At 35.8% G+C, this 19,967-nt stretch overlaps 1 protein-coding gene across 1 annotated transcript in view; it reads right to left on the bottom strand.

Annotated features, from left to right (window-relative positions):
• Positions 1-5,406: 5,406 nt before the first annotated feature.
• The window catches only part of HIF1A (hypoxia inducible factor 1 subunit alpha), a 51,391-nt gene continuing 36,830 nt past the window's right edge, over positions 5,407-19,967 (bottom strand). The window contains exons 7-15 of the mRNA XM_057730897.1: positions 17,912-18,018; positions 15,344-15,491; positions 13,345-13,565; positions 12,455-12,741; positions 10,885-11,007; positions 10,324-10,748; positions 7,936-8,044; positions 7,245-7,371; positions 5,407-6,725 (exon numbers count right to left, since the gene is read on the bottom strand). Of these exons, the coding sequence (XP_057586880.1) occupies positions 6,574-6,725; positions 7,245-7,371; positions 7,936-8,044; positions 10,324-10,748; positions 10,885-11,007; positions 12,455-12,741; positions 13,345-13,565; positions 15,344-15,491; positions 17,912-18,018 (1,699 nt within the window). The 3' untranslated portion in view covers positions 5,407-6,573. The remainder of the gene's footprint in view (positions 6,726-7,244; positions 7,372-7,935; positions 8,045-10,323; positions 10,749-10,884; positions 11,008-12,454; positions 12,742-13,344; positions 13,566-15,343; positions 15,492-17,911; positions 18,019-19,967) is intronic.

Below are 19,967 nucleotides of genomic sequence, written 5' to 3'. Positions count from 1 at the left end.
GAAGGCTCCACCCTCATGACCTAATCACCTCCCAAAGTCCCCACCTCCTGATACTATCACCTTGGAGGTTAGGTTTCAACATATAAACCTTGAGCAGCTACAAACATTCAAAACATAGCGAACATCTTGGACCACTCAACCCTCAGCAATTGTTCTTTGAATAAATGGATTTCACCAGAAGAGCTAGAAAACGATCCTGTTTTCCCCATTCCATTCCTCTGATCGGTCCTTCTCTGGTCTCTATTAGACAAGATCCTCCCTAACCTTCAATCACGTGTGAGTTGTCTCTGTGCAAGTGGAGTGAAAGGTTTTAGGAACAATCAAAGATGAATCAGATGGGAACCATGCTCTGAAGGAACTAAGAGGTTAGCAGGGGAGATAAGAAATGCATAAATGATCACATAAGGTCGAAAAAAATGAGTAGAAAGTGAAATTCGAAATTGGGGCTAGAGGTGAAGTTCACAGAGATGGCAAATATTTGCAGCTGAATTTCCCTAGAAAGAGGCAAAGCACCTACCTAGGCTGTGGCTGGCTCCCCTCTAATTTATGCTGTTAGTAGCTTACTTCATTTAGGTTTTTTCTATCAGCACGCTGGGGAGTCAGGCAACAGTTTACAACGGCTTACCCCAGAGCTTGTCCAGTACTCCTATCAGAGTACGTCATAAGCAGTTGTGTGTGGAACCATTTAAAAAAAAAACAAACAACAACAACAAAGAACCAGTAATATTATCCAGAAATATATGGAAAGGATCTCTACATAAAACAGTGTTTCTTAATGTTTTAAAATTTCAAAGATCTCTAAAAGATATTTGATTTAACAGCCTCCTCGTCTACTTGTCAGGCTATATATAATATTCCTCAATTTTAAAAAATGCTTCTGTGATAAACATCAAAGCACCCCACTTCCCCAAGCCCCGGGTCTGCTCTCCTCCGTGAAGAATCACCAGTTTACAATGACTTATTAAGCATCAGTAAGACCAAAAGAGTCGTAGCACTCTCCCTAAACAGCATCTCTCTAATTAAACACAAACACAGTGACCGAGGCTACAGTTCAGTTTTTATTAGGAAAAAAATATTTATAACACTTCGGCCACTATTTTTTAATGTTAAAATTAAAAGACAATTTTTAAAGCCTCACTTTTTAGGAAATTTTATTTGAAAAATCATAAACAATGAATTTTCCTGAAGAAAACAATTTAAAATAAAATATAAAATGTAGTCAGCTGTGGATACACAGAGGCGAGATTATTTATTCTAAACAATACCTGGCTCCACACTCTACAACGGACTGCACAATCATAACCTGATTACAGGAGATGAAATTTAAGGCCCCAAGCTTATCCGTTTTCTGTATACTCACCTCCCTTCTCTCTGTCCAACAAGATTATCTTCTCCCGAAGGATTCTCAAGATGCAGGCACACAACAAATTCAAAAAACACGACAAGCGAAAAAACAAACTCAAAACAATAAAAACCCACCTGGGGCAGCCAAAGTTCCATGTACATAATCAGGCATCTCTCAAAGTGCTTTATTTAAAATGAAGCCTTTGAGTGCCTTAAGGGGAATATGTTGAGACGAACACACAACTCCTCTGTTCTTGACAAGGTTAGCAGATGAGGACTAATTTTTTTAAACGGTTACCTAGTTACCCAATCTGCTAGGCGACCCCTCACAGAGCACAGCTCACACTCCGAAGCATCTGCTTGGGAGTTCGGAAGACAGCTCTTCCTACAGCAACAAATTCACGTCTCCTTCCCTCAAATCTCCCCGCACCCCCATTCCCCCAAACCCCAACATCCCAAACGACTAAGTTTCAGGAAGGCGAGCAGCAGAAGCGGACACGTCACGGAAGACAAAAGGCAGCGCAGGACGCCCGCCAGTCCTTCCGCCCGTCCGTCTGTCCGCGAGCACGCGCATCCAGAGGCCGCGCCGGGCGGTGCCTCCACATGCGCTCCCACACGTAGGCGGGGGCCGAGAGCTGCCGCCCCACGCGCGGCTCCTGCCGCCTCGCGCCGGCCCCCCGGCCCCGGCCGCGGGCGGGGCTGGGGCTGCGGTGCTGCGCCCCAGCACGTACTGGGGCGTGGCCTGCAGCGCGGCGGGCGGGGTTTGGGGAAGTTTCTTCAGGCGGCTCACGTTTCACATCCTTATCATGTAGGCACCAGGAAGCCGGGTACAGAAGGGTAGCAGGTCCCTTCCGCATCCGTGCTATTTTCCCTGCTGAGGGTCTGATCACTGCCGCTCTCAGGCACCTGTCTTTCCTCTCCGTCCCGGAATGCAGCCAAGACAAGGGAATAAAAGAAATTAAGTAGTACAAGGAGATCGGGTGTCTGAGCAGCGTCTTGGATAAACCGTCCACTACAGGTAAGAATAAAAATTATGTCCAAACCTGTGAAAGGTGTGAACACAACAGAGCTCCAGAAGGCGTTCACAGGAGGGTAGTGGTAAGGCGTAGCTTTTGTCTTACAGGGAGACTATTTCATTTCAGATCCTACAGATTGAATTAATTCTCGTAAAATGATCTGGGACAACAGGTTCAGCGCTGTTTAAAGGGATGAAATATGAGCAAAGTGGTTAGTAGCAGACTTTAAGAAACACCCGAGTAAAAATTTTTTTCTTTACATTTTTGTTGGTTCCAGCTGGCAACATGTTTGCAAAGGTTTCGTTTAACCAAACCCCGTTGTTTAAAAAAAAAATTGTATTCTTTGCAACTTGTTTTTGACGTTGCTACATTAGAAATTTGAACTTTTAGTAAGTTTGTTTCTGCAAAGCCAGTAACTTTAAGTTCATCTTTTTTGTATTTTAGAGGTTGTTGGGGGAAATCAAAATTTTGGATGGTAGTTGTGAGGTTAATACAAACTTAAAAGGTGTCTAGCATGCCATTAAATGCAACAGCGCTGACAGAACCATACCATATATTCATCTGGCCTTTTATAGTTTATCAGCGTGCTTTTCATATACCACCTCATTTACATGTGAGTTAATGTCTCCATAACCAGACACCCAAATCTCTACTTCCAAGTCAAAACCCACTACATAGCACCAGAACGCCGCTTTTATTCATGTCCATTTATGTCTTGCCATTCATCTCACTGAACATCCCCCTCAGTGTCTTCTATGATTTCATTACCGTCAAGGGACACCCACCCTCAATCGCCATCACCCCCATTACTTTCTGTTTGCCATTTAAACAGTTAATGGGAAAAGGGGTAAGGTTCTGCTGGACTGGCTAGCACCCCACCAGCTTAGACGCTCTAAATCTTAGACCACCACTCCAAGACTGGAATGGAATGGAATAAAATGCAATACAGGTACTAATTCATAGGGTTTTTTTTTTTTTTTGAAGAATGTGAGAGCACACGCAAAATGCTTAGCATGAAGTCTAGCATATAGTACTTAATAGTACTTAAGAGATTCATTTTAACTCCTAACCTAAAAGAAGTTGTACCTAGCAGTGGTTGGCTCTCTGAGGAACTCTTTTCAGTTCCAAAATTAATAGTGAGGCTTAGAACAAATGAACAAAATACACTAAACTCCTTTGGCATACTTTTTTCAGATGTGAAAATAATACTATGATCAGTCACTCACAGCAGCACCAGAGGAGAAAGTACAGGCATGCATAAGCAAGACGTTATAGGACTATAGTTGCTGGGGTAGGGCTATACTTGGATAAAGGCATTGTAAAGACATTTCTGATGGTCTCAAAGAAGCTGGCACGATGCTGGGAAGAAGGGCTGATTCTGCTATTTAAAACAGCTTCAAGCACTCCAGGAGGTCTGTTTGCTGAATGGCCAAGGGGTGGATACTTGTTTTCTTCGTCTTACTGTCCTTTAACATGGCTTTCGCATCTAAATCATTGCTCTCACAAGTCATTTTCCTACTCTCGCTCATTACAGATCTGACCATTATTAACATTTGAAAACGATAAACTTCTAGATTTCAGCTTAAATTAATTTGCTACCAAAATGAGCAGACTTTTTTTTATTTTGACCTGGTAATATTAAGCAACTACTGTATTCTAACATACCACTTCTTCTACGAAATAAGCCAGAAAGAGAAAAGCAAATACCGTATGCTAACTCATATATATGGAATCTAAAAAAATGGTACGGATGAACCCAGACAGGGCAAGAAAAAGGATGCAGATGCCGAGAATGGACTGGAGGACACAGAGTTGGGAGTGGGGAGCAATGGGGAAGCTGGGACAAAGTGAGAGAGTAGCATAGACAGATATACACTACCAACTGTAAAACAGATAGGGGGAAGTTGCTGCATAACAAAGGGAGATCAACTGGATGATGGGTGATGACTTAGAGGGCCAGGACAGGGAAGGTGGGAGGAAGTTGCGGGAAGGAGGAGATATGGCGATATATGTATAAATACAGCTGATTTACTTTGGTGTACCTCAAAAACTGGTACAAGAGTGTAAAGCATTTATATTCCAATAAAGAGCTTAAAAAAAAAAAAGATACCACCTCTAGTACTCTGTAATTAAATGCAGAAGCACTGTGGATCATAGTATTTGCAATGTAATATACAATCTTAGTATTGTAAACTTTTGTTCCCAAATTTTCATGTAATCACATTTTCTTTATTCTAAGATAAAAACAGCCTCCTAAGATCTGTGGCTTAATTTTGTTCAGGATATTTTGTTCTTGTAAATTCAGGATACAGGGCCTAAGGCTCTGGCACTGCCTATTTAATTTGTCCATAAAAATAATTTGCTGTTACTTTTAGGAGCAGGGATTCATTGTTTATCTTTTTGTGCTGTCAGATTTAAATTTTAAGTGAGAATGTACTGATATTACTTTTACAATCATAAAAGAAATACCTCTTTCATTTTAAAAATATAGGGAAAAAATGAATAAAACCATTTAAAAAATTTAAAATACACAGTATCATTAAGACAAAAACAAAGCAAGGTTCTTCTAGTTTCATATGAGTCAAGACCTAAGTTTAAATCTTTGGTCTGCCATTTATTACCTTTAAGGCTTGGACAAATCCTTTATCATGTGAGGTCTATCATCTGTGAGTGACAACAGATTGGAAATCTTCAGAGGAACTTCTAGCCCTTACAACAATTATACAACTATAATGTTCAGGACTTGCTTCGTTCATCCCATTCATATTAAAATATTAAAATTTTGTTTTACTTTAGTAAAGGTTCATAAATTCATAAATGACAAGTTTCTTTTTCTAGAAGTATACTTTTTACAATGGAACATTATGGTTTGTTATTTAACATTGCATTTAGGGACAGAGTATAAATTAAGGTGATGGCAATAAGATAAATGTAGAAATAAGCAAGAGTAATGTAATATTCTTAAAATAAACTGTTCGTAAACAATTTTATGAGTTGGAGGTATTGAAGCAAATATTATTTTAACATAAAAGCTGATCAAAGGGGGCCTGGTCCACAGAAGATGTTTATTTGATGTAACAAAACAATACAGTTAGTGTTAGATCCAACCACAAAAAGCAAAAGGAATGAAAAATTTGTACAATGCACATAGAAAAACAAGATGTTTACTGTGACAACTATATATTTCTAAAATAATGCTTCTAAAATTACTCAATTATTGAAATCTATATGAAAACAGAAGGATGTTAATAGCGACAAAGTGCATAAAACCAAACATCAAATTTTGAGCAAATTAACATACTAGGCAATTTTGCTAACAAAGCATGATTTTTTTCTTGTTCACAATCTGTTCAAAATACCTTTATACCAACAGGGTGGGCAGAACATTTAGGTTTAATATCAATTACACAATATTAGCATAAACTTCCACAACTACAGATAGGGTATTGTTTTCTTTTGAGCTGGCAAAGTGACTACAGAAACATCAGATCATTTCTCTGAATTGAGAATTTTATCCAAATAAATGCCACATACCTTCCAGATATATGCATATCTTTCTATATCATGTAAATGGCTTTACCCATTTAAATAATAAACCATACAAGCATTTAAGAATCATTATTATATGATTAACAATGTCATGTTCCAGGTTTAATAATTTCATAGGCCAAAAAAAATTTCTTCTTAAAAACTAGTTTTATAAATGCAGAATATATTGCATGAGTAACTGCTGGTTTTTTTTTTAAGAAAATATATTGTGCAATTGTGGCTACCATGTACTGCTGGCAAATCATTATTATGTAAAATGTGAAAAAACTGAGTAAAAATTTTTCAAACTCATCACGATGAAAGGTTACTGCCTTCTTAAAAAAAATTACATTGGCATCTTATTAAAAATAATTCAATAAGGGACAAACTCCCTAGCCCGAAATAAATAAATAAAAAGGTGCATTTTAAAAATGAAGCTACTGCAAATGCAATGGCTTAAATACCAAAGAACTGTGAAAATGTGCTGTGTGTGATCTGGCATTAAAGAATATACTAAAAAAGAGCATTAATGTAAATTAAGTAGAAAGGGGATCAAAATTGAACTAACCGAGTTTGTGCAGTATTTGTAGCCAGGCTTCTAAAATTAGATATAGAAAATATAAATAGACTGCTTTAGGTAATGAGCCACCAGTGTCCAAAAAAAGGAATGAGATTATGAAAAAGCTCAGTTAACTTGATCCAAAGCTCTGAGTAATTCTTCACCCTGCAGTAGGTTTCTGCTGCCTTGTATAGGAGCATTAACTTCACAATCATAACTGGTCAGCTGTGGTAATCCACTCTCATCCATTGATTGCCCCAGCAGTCTACATGCTAAATCTGAAAAACAAAGAGATAACTAAGTATTCATTCATCTAATCAATGAAATTATTAAACAGTAACTATGCACTAGGTATTGGGGAAAATAAGGCAAATAAACTCTGGAAGCGTTTTTAGTGTATTAGGTAAAACCACAATCATGTAAACAAGAAAGTACAAACAGGTGTTACTGGTACTATGTCACAGATGTTTAAAGAATACCTTGAAGGCACAAAGGAGTGATAAACCAATTTAGAAAAAGGCATTAAAATGTACAAGTTTCAGCTTCTATTCAATACTGATAGCACATAGACAGATCGAAGATAATTACTAAAAATTCAAAGTTCCATCTTGAAATAGCTATTACTGATCAAATAAAATGCAACCTTACTTTTTAATCCTGCTAAGGAATGAAAATCACTCTGACTTGAAGTAAAGCTCCTAAATGAAAGTTTCATATATATATATATTTTTTTTTTTTAAGTTTCATATATTTTAATTCTCTTTGTGATGTTCAAGGGCAGAAAAAAATAAACTAACCAGATGGTATTAAAATAATTGTCTTTTGCTCCATTCCATTCTGTTCACTAGATTTGCATCCTTTTACGCGTTTCCAAGAAAGTGATGTAGTAGTTGCACGATCATCTGGTTGCTGTAATAATGTTCCCTAAAAACAGTAAAGTAATTTCAATTTTACTCAGTTGAATTTTTTTTAAATCAAAAACTTTTGAAATCAGTGTAAGTTTGCTAACAATATGTAGGCAAGATTCTTAAATACTGTCCTAAGTTATTTTAAATTCTTTTTCTTAATACTACTCTGATGAATTCATTTGCCACTCATTATGACAACTGTGTGTGTAAATGCTTTCCAGTTAATTTGGTCTGAAAATATCGTTATGCATTACACCAGCACTGAGTGTTTTGTGGATATGAAGGGAAAGTAACCTAAAGGGAAGAGAAAGAGACCTGGTGGTAATACGGGGTGTGGAATGAAAGGAGAACTAGACTTACTCAAAACACATCTCTAGTGTTTGGAATTTTTACACCAAGACTATATTCATTAAATGTTTGTATTTTTAAGAAAGAGTGTGTACAAAGTGAAAAAGAAACCAATGTATAACTTCTGAGAATGTAACATTAGTATTTGGAAGATACAAGGAGTTACATATATATCTAACTCAGAAATAGCACATTAGCTAGAATAGAAAAGCAAACATACTGTCATACTTACAATTCCTACTGCTTGAAAAAGTGAACCATCATGTTCTATTTTTCGCTTTCTCTGAGCATTCTGCAAAGCTAGTATCTTTGGATTTAGTTCTTCCTCAGGAACGGTAGTTCTGAAAAAAATTCAATAAAAAATATGGATGTTTTATTTATTTAAAAAATATCCAGTTCGCTTTTTAAAACAAAATATATAATGCCTATCTTCCAATATTAAGGAATATAATGTTACACATAGGAGAACTTTCCTGATTACTAAGGTTTATTACCTTAAAAGCCAAAGCTCATTCGTTAAAACAAAATTTCCTAAAATATGCATTTCCCTACTTATAAAATAGAACTGAACTAAATTGATGTTAGTTAAATACTGGCCTTTCATTCCACCTAATACACAGATATACTTAGGCCTACTGTAATAGATTAATTTCACATTTGTGTAATGCTTTCAGTTTATAGAACATTGCATGTTCATTAGTTCATTTTAGCCTCACTCCAATCCCCACTATAATACAGGTATATAATACACACTTCATATATGAGAAACCTGAGGCCTGTTAGGTAACTTGCTCCGTTGCTAATTAGCTGCATATACGGAAGTCCACTGTAGGTCTCCTGATACCTACTCTCCTTCCCAGTGATCTTCCCACTAAGCCATTTTGCCTTCAGTATTGATCTGGTTATCAGATTTGAACTATCTGCATCTAAAATTAATATTAAATAGTGAAGAACTATTTTATGTGTCAAGTATATCAATTTTGTCATATCTGTTTTGTCTTTTCAAGAAACACCCCCCCCCCCCCAATTAATTACATAATCGCTCCTTGCTCTGTTCCATCCAGTTGAGAATGACATATCGGTAAGTGATGAACTACTCTGCTTTAAAAAATTCTGTAAAGCCTTCAATATATAGACAGACAGGTTTTTTAATTTTTATATAAATCTTATCTTTATTAAGTGTAACTCAGTCTATCATGTAAATATCATCTTAGTAGTAGTATTTTTAATGGTTTATTTTTAATCTTTGCTCTAAAGCTGCAAGTTGTCTGGTTTAACATAGCACTTTGATTTTGCAAATTACCTAGAGAGGTAGTAAAGAAAAAGCCTCCATATAGCTCTGAAAGGTAAATTCATTTCTTAAAGTGTTTAGTGCATACTATATTGGAACTAATATAAAAAAAAAGTTACTAAATTGTCTAGATGTTTGTTGGACTTTGGTTTTGACAAGTACATAGTTATTCAGAAAACTGAATATCCCCTGGTTCTCTGTGGCTGTAACTGTAAATTACAGATCATTGCCAATTCTATTGCTATGTTCATTCTTCTCTCTAACCATTTACTGAAGCAAGTACTGCATGGTAGGTACTGAGTTAAGCATTAGCAACACAGAAATGTCCAAGACACTGTCACTGCCCACAGGAGCTCTAAAGTTGGATGCTGATATAGTAAAAAAGTAATGTTAAATGCTTCTTTGTTGATCTAAAGCCCCAAGATCTTTTCCTGGCTCTGGGAAAAGGCCTTTCCTAGCATTCTACGTCAAAGTAGTGATCCAGGGAAGGAGAAAAAAAGCCGTAAGCTCGGATATGGCAGTGCTTTTTCCTATTGCTATCGATATCTGGCTCAGTCTAGGCACTGTAGAGAAGGAACTCATTTCTCTCCTCTACACACTGCCCCACCGACTTGTTTCCTCTGACTATAGCCTCAAGTTTAAAATATGTCAAATCCTATTACAAATTACATACAAAAATTTTAACTTAAAATTTGGGTGGTGTCCATATGTTTGCGCAAACTGGCTCCATAGAAGCAAAGTCATAAAACATGCTTAGATTCCTGCTGTAGCTCTTAAAAACCTATTTAACTTATGATATAGCTAGTGTTCTATAAATAAAAGGGGGGAAAAAAGCAATAATAATATAACTATACCTAAAAAATGCTTATAAACGCCCATACTGAATACTGAGGACTGAAGACAATCAAGTTCAAGTTGGAATGGAGAAGTGGAAATACCGTTAAGTTGGAAAGGCTTTTTTTTGTGGGTACGCTTAAAAAAGAGCTCCAAGATACGGAGGCAGTAAGGATTGTTAACTAGTCTGATTTAAGCAATTACAAGAAACTGGGCCAATTTTTGTACATTTACAGAACTTAATGGCTGGATTTTATTTTTAGAGGTATTAGAAGACCCTCCTACTCCTACATTTAGATAAGTGATGTGACTATAAAGTAATACACAAGCTAATTTAGAAATGGTTTTCTGAGTGCTTGTTTTAAGTTCAGAATTTGTATGTCAATTTTATGTTCCTTAAAGCATATATATTAGAAAGTTTGCTAGAAATAAATTACCATCATACACATCACCTCAAAAATAATAAACTATAACTTTAATGTTACATATAAATACCTTTGACTCAAAGCGACAGAAAACACATTAGGGCTTCTTGGATGAGATTTTTCTGTCTGTTCTATGACTCCTTTTCCTGCTCTGTTTGGTGAGGCTGTCCGACTTCCAGTATCACTATATGGTGATGTTGTGGCACATGTAGTTTCTTTAGGTACGTGGGGAGGAGATGGAAATGCAATCAATATTTTAATGTCTTCCATACCATCTTTTGTCACTGTTTTTAATTCATCAGTGGTGGCTGTAGTAGTGGTGGTGGTTATAGGAGATTCCTGCATTTGGGTCGGCTGGAATACTGTAATTGTGCTCGCACTCTGAGGACTTGTAGAACTGGTTTCCAATGGTGACAACTGATCGAAGGAACGTAACTGGAAGTCATCATCCATTGGGATATAAGGAGCTAACATCTCCAAGTCTAAATCGGTGTCCTTTAAAACAACAAATACATGAGTTTTTACAATGGTCACACCTTATAAAAGAAAAACAAGTTAAACACAAAGCCACTTGAGAATAAAAATTAATAAACTTTAATAGAAAATATATATAATAAACAAGTTCATCTACCTGAGTGGAAAACGGATTCTTTGCTTCCGTGTCTTCAGCAAATAGTTTCTCTACCAATTCCAACTTGAATTCATTGACCATATCACTATCCACATCAAAACAATATTCACTGGGACTGTTAGGCTGTAAAATGAATTAATATATTTACTTTTCCCTGAAGAAGCTTGCATAAATGTTTTGCTAGTTGTTAGAATTTGCAAACCTGATCTCAGAGAATACACAACAAAGTCTCTCTCTTCTATCAAATTTTATCTAACTAGTGAGAAATTAAATTTTTGAGCTTATAATTTTGTCAATATATCCATTTCTAACTGCAGGTAATATAATATCATTTATAAAATTAAAAGATGCATTTATCTGCTTATTCTAAAGAGTAAAACTCACCTAGTAACTCATCTGCCATATGGTACCTAACTGGCCAATAACCAGATGATATACTCACTGGAACCTAGCTGTATACTGAGAGGCCACATGCTACGGTGATCTACCTAAAAATCTGACAGCTACTCTGGGGGTCGGGGCAAGGTTAGGGCTGGAGACTTGAGTTCTTTACTTGTATTCACCTTCGTGAATGTAGTACTAGTTTAGGTTTCAGCAAGAATTCTAATCAAAAAACTATAGCTATGATTTCTAAGCATAAACTTTTGCTTCCCTCATTTTAACATTTTCGTTAGATTTACTTTTGTTGCATTAAAAACAAAATGACTTGAACATTTTTGTGCTAGGCAAAGTGACCAAACAGAGAACAGGCTATATTCTCTACAAGGCTATGAGATGTCAAATCTCCTACTTTTAGCGTGCCAGTTTGAATCAGTAAATATTTAATGTAAAATAATGCACCACTTTTTAAAGCTTATTTGAGCCTCATTTATTAAGTTAAAATATCCAAATCTGAGCTGCCTTACTCATGAGCATGTTTTTAGACACAGGAAGCTCTAAAATCAAATCATTCTAGATTGAGAAACAGAGCCCTATGTGATACTTTCAGTCTTGGCCCAAGCCTAGACCTTAAAGACTATTTTTATTCTGTTTATAGGAAAACTAATATTAAGACGGAGCTTGAATTAAAAAGTTATTAAGTATTTACTCTGGGTAAGACTTGGTATTTTCACATTATACTTATCCAGAATTTCAAAACAGTGATGGAAATTGTACTACATTGGACAAAGATCTTGGGGTCCTTTCCCTTTTAAGCCTTGCTAATAATAAGCCCTTTGCCACTGGGTAATTCTCCAACTCAAAGGGTAATATGAATGGGCTTGGAGCAATCATAGGCACACAGTATTGTTCTCTGTGGATGTCTAAGTTCAAGACTTTTTTTGTCCTACTGATATAAATACACAGAGAAACAACATGTTTTAACCTTCTGCCTTATGTTAAGGCAGCTCCTTCCCACGTTCCTGTCTTTGAGCCTAAAACACGGACTGAGGTCTAAGGTAGGCATAGCTTTTGTAGTAATTTTAAAAGTGCTAAAATTCACACAAACAAAACTATGACATGGTTCAAGTTTACAAATATATCCCTAAACACTAAAATCTGTAAGTTACTCTTGTTATATCATGACACCTACTTCAGGTGAACTTTGTCTGGTGCTTCCATCAGAAGGACTAGCTGGCTGATCTTGAATCTGGGGCATGGTAAAAGAAAGTTCCAGTGACTCTGGATTTGGTTCTAACTTTAATGCAACTTCCTGATTGAGTGCAGGGTCAGCACTACTTCTAAGTGGCTTTGGAGTTTCAGAGGCAGGTAATGGAGACATTGCCAAATTTATATTCTGTAATTTCTCATTGGATGAGGGGAGCATTACATCATTATACAATGGAACTTCCTCAAGTTGTTGATCATCAGTTTCTGTGTCTGTAGGGGGAAAAAAAAAATCAGTCAATTTAGAGACTATCTAAATTTTTAACATATACAGAAATTCATGTCCCCTTTTACAAAACGCTTATCTAGTTTACTAAAGTAACAGAGATGTTACCAAATTTTACTTAATCCAAAAGTCTGCAGATATTATGGTATAAACATAATCTGAGTTATCTTTCCAATCCACTACTGACAACTTCTATCATCTATACAGCATAACACCCCCTGCAATTCCAACCTTTTCATACCTTTTATTCATTAAAATTTAACCTATTTTGGAATTACAGTTTTCTTTTTGAATGTTTGATATTCTAGAATGACTGCTTATTTATCCTTTAATGCAACTTATGCCTATTGCAATATAACTGCTAACTTGTGGAGAAAATATGACAGTAGGATACAGAATAGCAGAATAGCTGAGAACAATTAAAAGTAGGAAGAAGAAATACCTTCAAAACACATTGAAGCACAATTTCCAACAATGTAACAAAAGCAGGAATGCTGAGAAATTACAGGGACAAAGACCACAATGTCCAAATGATTACCAACAAAAAAATGTTAAAGTTTAGGCAAGTAACAAAATAACTAAAGACCCACCATTGCTGCCAAAATCTAAAGATATGATTGTGTCTCCAGCAGCTGGGGCCAGCAAAGTTAAAGCATCAGGTTCCTTCTTAAGTTTGTCGAAGAGGCTACTTGTATCTTCTGATTCAACTTTGGTGAATAGCTGAGTCATTTTCATGTCTGAAGATTCAACCGGTTTGAGGACACATTCTGTTTGTTGAAGGGAGAAAATCAAGTCGTGCTGAATAATACCACTGTCAAAAAAGAGAGATTAGTAATTCATAAATGAGCATTTGACACAATGTGCGGGGAGAAAGGCCCTCTGGAATGGCCTTGTCTCTCAAAAAAATTCAAAGTTCTGCTTTATGAAAAGGAACATTTTAAGATGCCTTAAAACATCTCTCAAGCCTACCTGGTCACATTCGGAGTTTAAAATACCAATATGAAATAAAGATCTATTAAAATTCACTATACAAGATAATTCAAGTATTTGACTAATTTCAATTAAGAAACTTCAGCTCCCTTTGAGAAGACTGGTGACTATTAAGAAATGTAATAGTCAAGTACATGTAGGACAATAAACAGATCTTTTGTGCCCACATGTAATGAAACTGGCACAGAGGAACTCTTTAACACTAATATATGAAGCATGAATTAAGAATGGTCCTAGAATATAAAGGGATATAGATAAATGATGAAGGTCCTTCTAAGAAGGGCACTGTTTTTTCCCTTGGTGGTAAGAAAATGATCTGGTGATACCACCTACAGGATAGAGTTGAAGAGGGATGATGAACAACAGCTCCATCTTCATGTTTGGCTTAATTTTATTGCTCCTTTAATCAACAAACATTAAGTGTTCACTATGTCAGAGGAACTGAAGATACAAAGTTTAAAATATCTAACCTTTGCCCTCCAGAAGTTTAAAACCCAATGTGAAAGTAGGTGTGCAAACAATTAAAAATAAAAAGTGATAATTGCTAAAATGGAGAAGGTTTGCATCACAGAGGCTAACAGCTGAAACTTGGACTCAAGCAGGATCTGTTAGGCAGACTGGAATAGGGGAAAAGAAGGACATTCCAAGTGGGTGATTCTTATATAATGGGAAAGTCGCAAAAACTCTGGCCGAATTTTAAAACATTAAAGGATGGTGTCAGAAATGGCAAAAATAAAAACAAATGATGAAAGTCTTCCTAAGAGAGATGGCCATAGATTTTAGAAAGAGGACTAAAATCTATGAAACATGGGAGTACAGAAAATAATGACAAGAAATGATGCTATGCAAGCAGGCAAGGGTTTATCTTGGGGGTGATAAAGGGATCTTTAAAACAATTCTAAGGAAAATGAAATGATTAGTTATCCATGCAAGAAAACTCAGCCTGGTGGTAATGTAGAAGATGGACTAGAAGTGGGCAATTGCTTACTGAAATAGATCAAACTAAAGATGAGTTTATGATACCCATAATATTCACAAGCCAATCAACTAAGAGAAGAGTTCATGAATACACATGAGCCATGTGTTACACCATACGGCCTTTTACAGTAATCTCACATAGAATTTCACTTAATCCTCATTTTAACCTTTCGAAGTAAGCATCATCATCTCTCCTAAATGGATGAAATTCAGAGAAATGAGGAGACTTCCCCAATCATGGAGCTAATGAGGGACAGAGCTATGACACAAACCTAAATATGCCAGGGCCAGAATTCTTCTTACAAAAATAACATAGCTGCTTTGAGATTGTTCTAGTCATACAGCTATCAGCATAAAGTAACTAATCCATAGAAGATTTGGTATTTTTTTTCAAGGTCTTTTAAAAAATGAGAGTAAAAAGAATGGGGATGAATAGCTACTGATGGTAGTTAGTGGAATCACTGTAAAATAGCTGGCCTAGAAACTCAGCTCAGAGTACTGAAAACCATAATTAGGTAGAAATGTGAAAATAAAATTCAGTTAATGTTTATAATCTTTCTATAAAAGAAAGAATATTCAAAAACTATTTGCTCCCCCCAAATATTTATTTTCCAAGCTTACCTCACAACATAATTTACACATACAATGCACTGTGGTTGAGAGTTCTTAGTGTTATATATGACAGTTGCTTGAGTTTCAACCCAGACATATCCACCTCTTTTGGCAAGCATCCTGTACTGTCCTGTGGTGACTTGTCCTTTAGTAAACACTAGGAGTGAAAAGGAAAACAAGAGTCATGTAGAGAAAATAGCTTTTAATTTCTAATCAAATTAATGGACCCTGAATGTTGATCACGGTTTTAGAAAAAAGTAGAAATGTTTATTTTAATAGAATCAGTTGTAACTATTTAAACTGACAGAGAAAACATGCCAGGATAGCTGAAAATATGCCTATTTCATTGTTCTAATCCCCCAAATAAACTCCTTTCCTGCCATCCTTCACTTTAAATAAAATGAAAGCCAGGAATGAGGGACAACAGTGACTAAAATTCCTTTAACGACTTACATGTTGAAAGTATCGGAAATCTTAGAGAATGAATAACCCTGATTCCACAGAGAACATTCAAGAAAGTGGCACTGCTATCATTTCCTTAAATTCCTGCTATAGTTTCCAGAGAACCAAAGATCCTTCAAATAGCTGTGCTAGCATATTTGAATCTCAGTTGATATGCTGAAGTCTTCTGGCAATTTAGGCAATCTTAATTATTGATTTGGGAGAAAGTACTAGATAAATAGCAATGATGATATATCATGAGTATTGGAACCCTGACTGCAGACTTAGGCCCATTCTGCAGCTCAAGGCTAATCGTGCTAACTCAGTGACATTCAGGCATCCCCAATCACATTGAGAAGTCATGTTTAAGTACAGATTAAACAGGCAAGTGAGAAGTTCCAAAGTTTTACTTACTGGGTTGGCCAAAAAGTGCCTTCGGTTTTTAAGTAAAAATAAAAGACACATTTTTCATTTTCACCAAGAACTTTATTGAACAACGTATTCACCCTTTTGTTCCACTATCTCCTGCCATTTTTTCAGGTAACTTCATAATTCCATCTTCTCAAACCTTTTTATCTTTCTGAGCAAAGAACTGTTTCCGGTGCCTTTTACAGTCTTCCAGGGAAATGAAATTTTTTCCATTAGGAGAATTTTGTAAAGACCGAAATAAATGGAAATCCGAAGGTGCCATGTCTGGTGAATAAGGCGGATAAATCAGAACTTCCCAGCCAAGCTGTGCAAATTTTTGCCTGGTTGTCAAAGAAACATGCAGTTATCCTGATGGAAGATTATGCATTTTCTGTTGACTAATTCTGGTTGCTTTTCCTCGAGGGCTGCTTTCAGTTGGTTTAACTGGGAGCAGTACTTGTTGGAATAATCGTTTGGTTTTCTGGAAGGAGTTCATAATAAAGGACTCCCTTCCAATCCCACCATGCACACAACATCACTTTCTTTGGATGAAGACTGGCCTTTGGTGTCGTTGGTAGTTGCCCCGCGATCTCGTCCATTCCACATTATTGTACAGTATCCACTTTTCATCCCTGGTCACAATTTGTTTTAAAAATGAAACGTTTTCATTACATTTAAGTACAGAATCGCATGTGGAAATACAGTCAAGAAGGGTTTTTTTTGCTTAACTTATGCGGAACCCAAACATCAAAGCAATGAACATAACCAAGCTGGTGCAAATGATTTTCAATGCTTGATTTGGATATTTTGAGTATGTTGGCTATCTCCCATGTGTTATAACATTGACTGTTCTCAATTAATGTCTCGATTTGATCGCTATCAACTTCAACTGGTCTACCCAACTGTGGAGCATCGTCCAGTGAGAAATCTCCAGCACAAAACTTCGCAAACCACTTCTGACACGTTCAATCAGTCACAGCTCCTTCTCCATACACTGCACAAATCTTTTTTTTTTTTGCATTTTGGTTCTGTTTTTATCTTTCTTGAAATAATAAAGCATAATATGCTGAAATGTTGCTATTTTTCTTCCATCTTCAATATTAAAATGGCTACACAAAAATTCACCGATTTTGGTAAGTTTTTTTAAATTCATGCTGATATGATGACAGCTGTCACATACAATCTAACAAAATTGTTTGGAATGAAGTTAAAGACAACTTAGTGCTACTAGAGTCATCTTACAGAAAATAAACAAATGAACCTTTTGGCCAACCCAATATCATGGGATCCTCAAATAACATCCCTATGACTGACACTGAGAATCATATCTTATGTCAAGGGCACTTGTTTCCTCTAACTATTGCATGATGTTGATCACGTTCACATTCATTGATTCAATGAACAGTCATTTTCTGAGTGCCTTCTTTGTGCTAACTGTTCTGAATACTTAGGTATGAATTCTTAAGATGATGCTATAATATTCTATGATATATATTTTTTTAGTCTTTGTAAAATGCCAGGGTAGTTTTATATATTATTAAATGATTCTGCTGTAACTGGTATTAGTTATAACAAATATGAAAGAAAGATTTAATGACCCAGATCATTTATGAAGAGGTTTATAAAAACGTTTGGTCTAGGAATACTGTTAATTTTACCCAAAAAGTTACATATATAACCAAACAGTAGAAATTGCAAGAGTTAAGTAATTAGAATATCTATACTTACTATCATGATGAGTTTTGGTCAGATGATCAGAGTCCAAAGCATGATAATATTCATAAATTGAGCGGCCCAAAAGTTCTTCTGGCTCATATCCCATCAATTCTGTAATTCTGTTATGTAAAAAAAGTAAGAAAGAATAAAAATGACAGAAACTAATGAAGAAAATTTTGCTTCTCCAGAGTAACTGATATGCATTAATCTTATGGACAAAAGAATTTTCAAAAATAAAGAGCATTCTCCTTTGTTTAGATAAACTTGTATCTCACCTTTAGTAACCCCACAGTTACTAAACGCAGCACCATGCATTTCTTTAAGCCCTAAGGGTTCATCCTGCTATTTAACCCTTTTATCTCCTTGTTTCCTATTTTTATCATATTTTATTGTACATACTTTTGGTAACAAGACAGTTAATTAATATAATAAATAGATATGAAGGACTGCTAAATTAAATGATAAAAGCTTTAAAAGTGGTTAATGACATTGAATTTAAAATATAGACTAAACCCATAATATTATTTTACCATAAAACCAGATTCTTTTTGTGTATGTGTATACAAAATCAGATTCTTTATATAATAGTTTCCCTAGGCAAGGCTTCACACTTTGGGGGATCAATATCTACTACAAAATTTTAATGTGGGAACTAAATAAATTCTTATTATGTTGGTTTGGGAAGATGCTCTTGTACTTAGTTTTTGAAAGTACATAAAATTACAGGAATTCATTTCAGATGAAACAGTGATATCATATTGAAAGCAGACTAGAAAGTAATCCATTTACCCATTCTGGTTCCCTGACAGTTCTTTTAGAACAGAGACTAGATCTTATGACTCTCTCTAACCACAGTTAGAAATGGAACCCATTTCATGAGAAAGAGAAAGCTGTCTTCTTAGCACCATGCTAAACAGAAATATTCTCTCCTGTACTGGGAGCAAGACATGAGTTAAGTTCTTTGATTTCTCAGGCTTTAGAATTCAAAGGACTTTCTGAGGCACAAGCAAAAGTTATATAATATACTGTATCCAAAAAACCAACTTCAGAAAACACACAGGGGAGGCTAAAAGTAATACTATTTGTGTTGTCACATCTTAAGGCAAAATCCGCCATGGTTTATTCCAAAATAAATAAACAGATAAATAGCTGATGTGAAAACAAACAAAAAAACTGAAACCAAACGAAGCCAAAATCTGAATTCTTTACTAAGGGATAGCTCTAAACACATCTACACTAGGTGGCAGCATTACAAAGGAAACTACTGTTAGAAAAAAAATCTCAACAGTCCTATTATGCTTTAGGTCTCATATAGGTTGTATGTTTAAGTAAAATTCTCATGGAATTAATTTTTTTTTCATTATTTAAACCTTTATATTCCCATATGTTCCTGGCATTGTTCTAGATGTGAAAATGCAAAGGCAAAACTTAACAGAATTTTCTGGTGCACTTACCACACTACTTATGAAATTATGTGGCAAGTGCTGTGATGGGAATCTTGCAGGAATCAGAGGCACCACCCCTATCCATGATAAGGAATGGTGGGAGTGAGGGACAGCTTCTTATAGGAGATTTATGAGTTGAGTATAGAAGAGAATCAAAGAAAGAGCAAAACCATTTCAGGAAGAAAGTACATTACAAGCAAAGACAGATGAGAAAATGTTTGACGTTGTACAGGCAACGAAGACTCTGATGTGGTTAGTGGGAGTAAGTGGGAGATGAGGCTGGAGGAATAGGCAGAAGGATCAGATTAATGAGAGTTTTGTACAGTATATCATGTTAAGGAGCTCTGATTTAATCAGAGGTCAATCAGTGCTTCTCAATCTGAGTTGAGGTACGTCTATCACTAAGGGACAAAGGACGTCAAACTATAAACAGCATGTTTTCCTAGAGAGTCAATTTTATTCATATTTGAGGGAGAAAGGTAAAGTTAATTTAACGTTAGAAAATTACATAGCTTTTTGTACCAAAAAGGGGAGAAGTGGTCCAGCAAACTTAATCAAAAAGTGTTTTCAATGGACTAGGAAACCTGTAATCTAAAGCAACTATGCAGTACACGATTCATTTG

The sequence above is a fragment of the Hippopotamus amphibius genome, chromosome 4 (genome assembly GCF_030028045.1).
Source record: "Hippopotamus amphibius kiboko isolate mHipAmp2 chromosome 4, mHipAmp2.hap2, whole genome shotgun sequence".
NCBI classification, from domain to species: domain Eukaryota; kingdom Metazoa; phylum Chordata; class Mammalia; order Artiodactyla; family Hippopotamidae; genus Hippopotamus; species Hippopotamus amphibius.
Note: the sequence above shows the minus strand (reverse complement) of the source record. Positions and strands in the feature narration are given on the sequence as shown.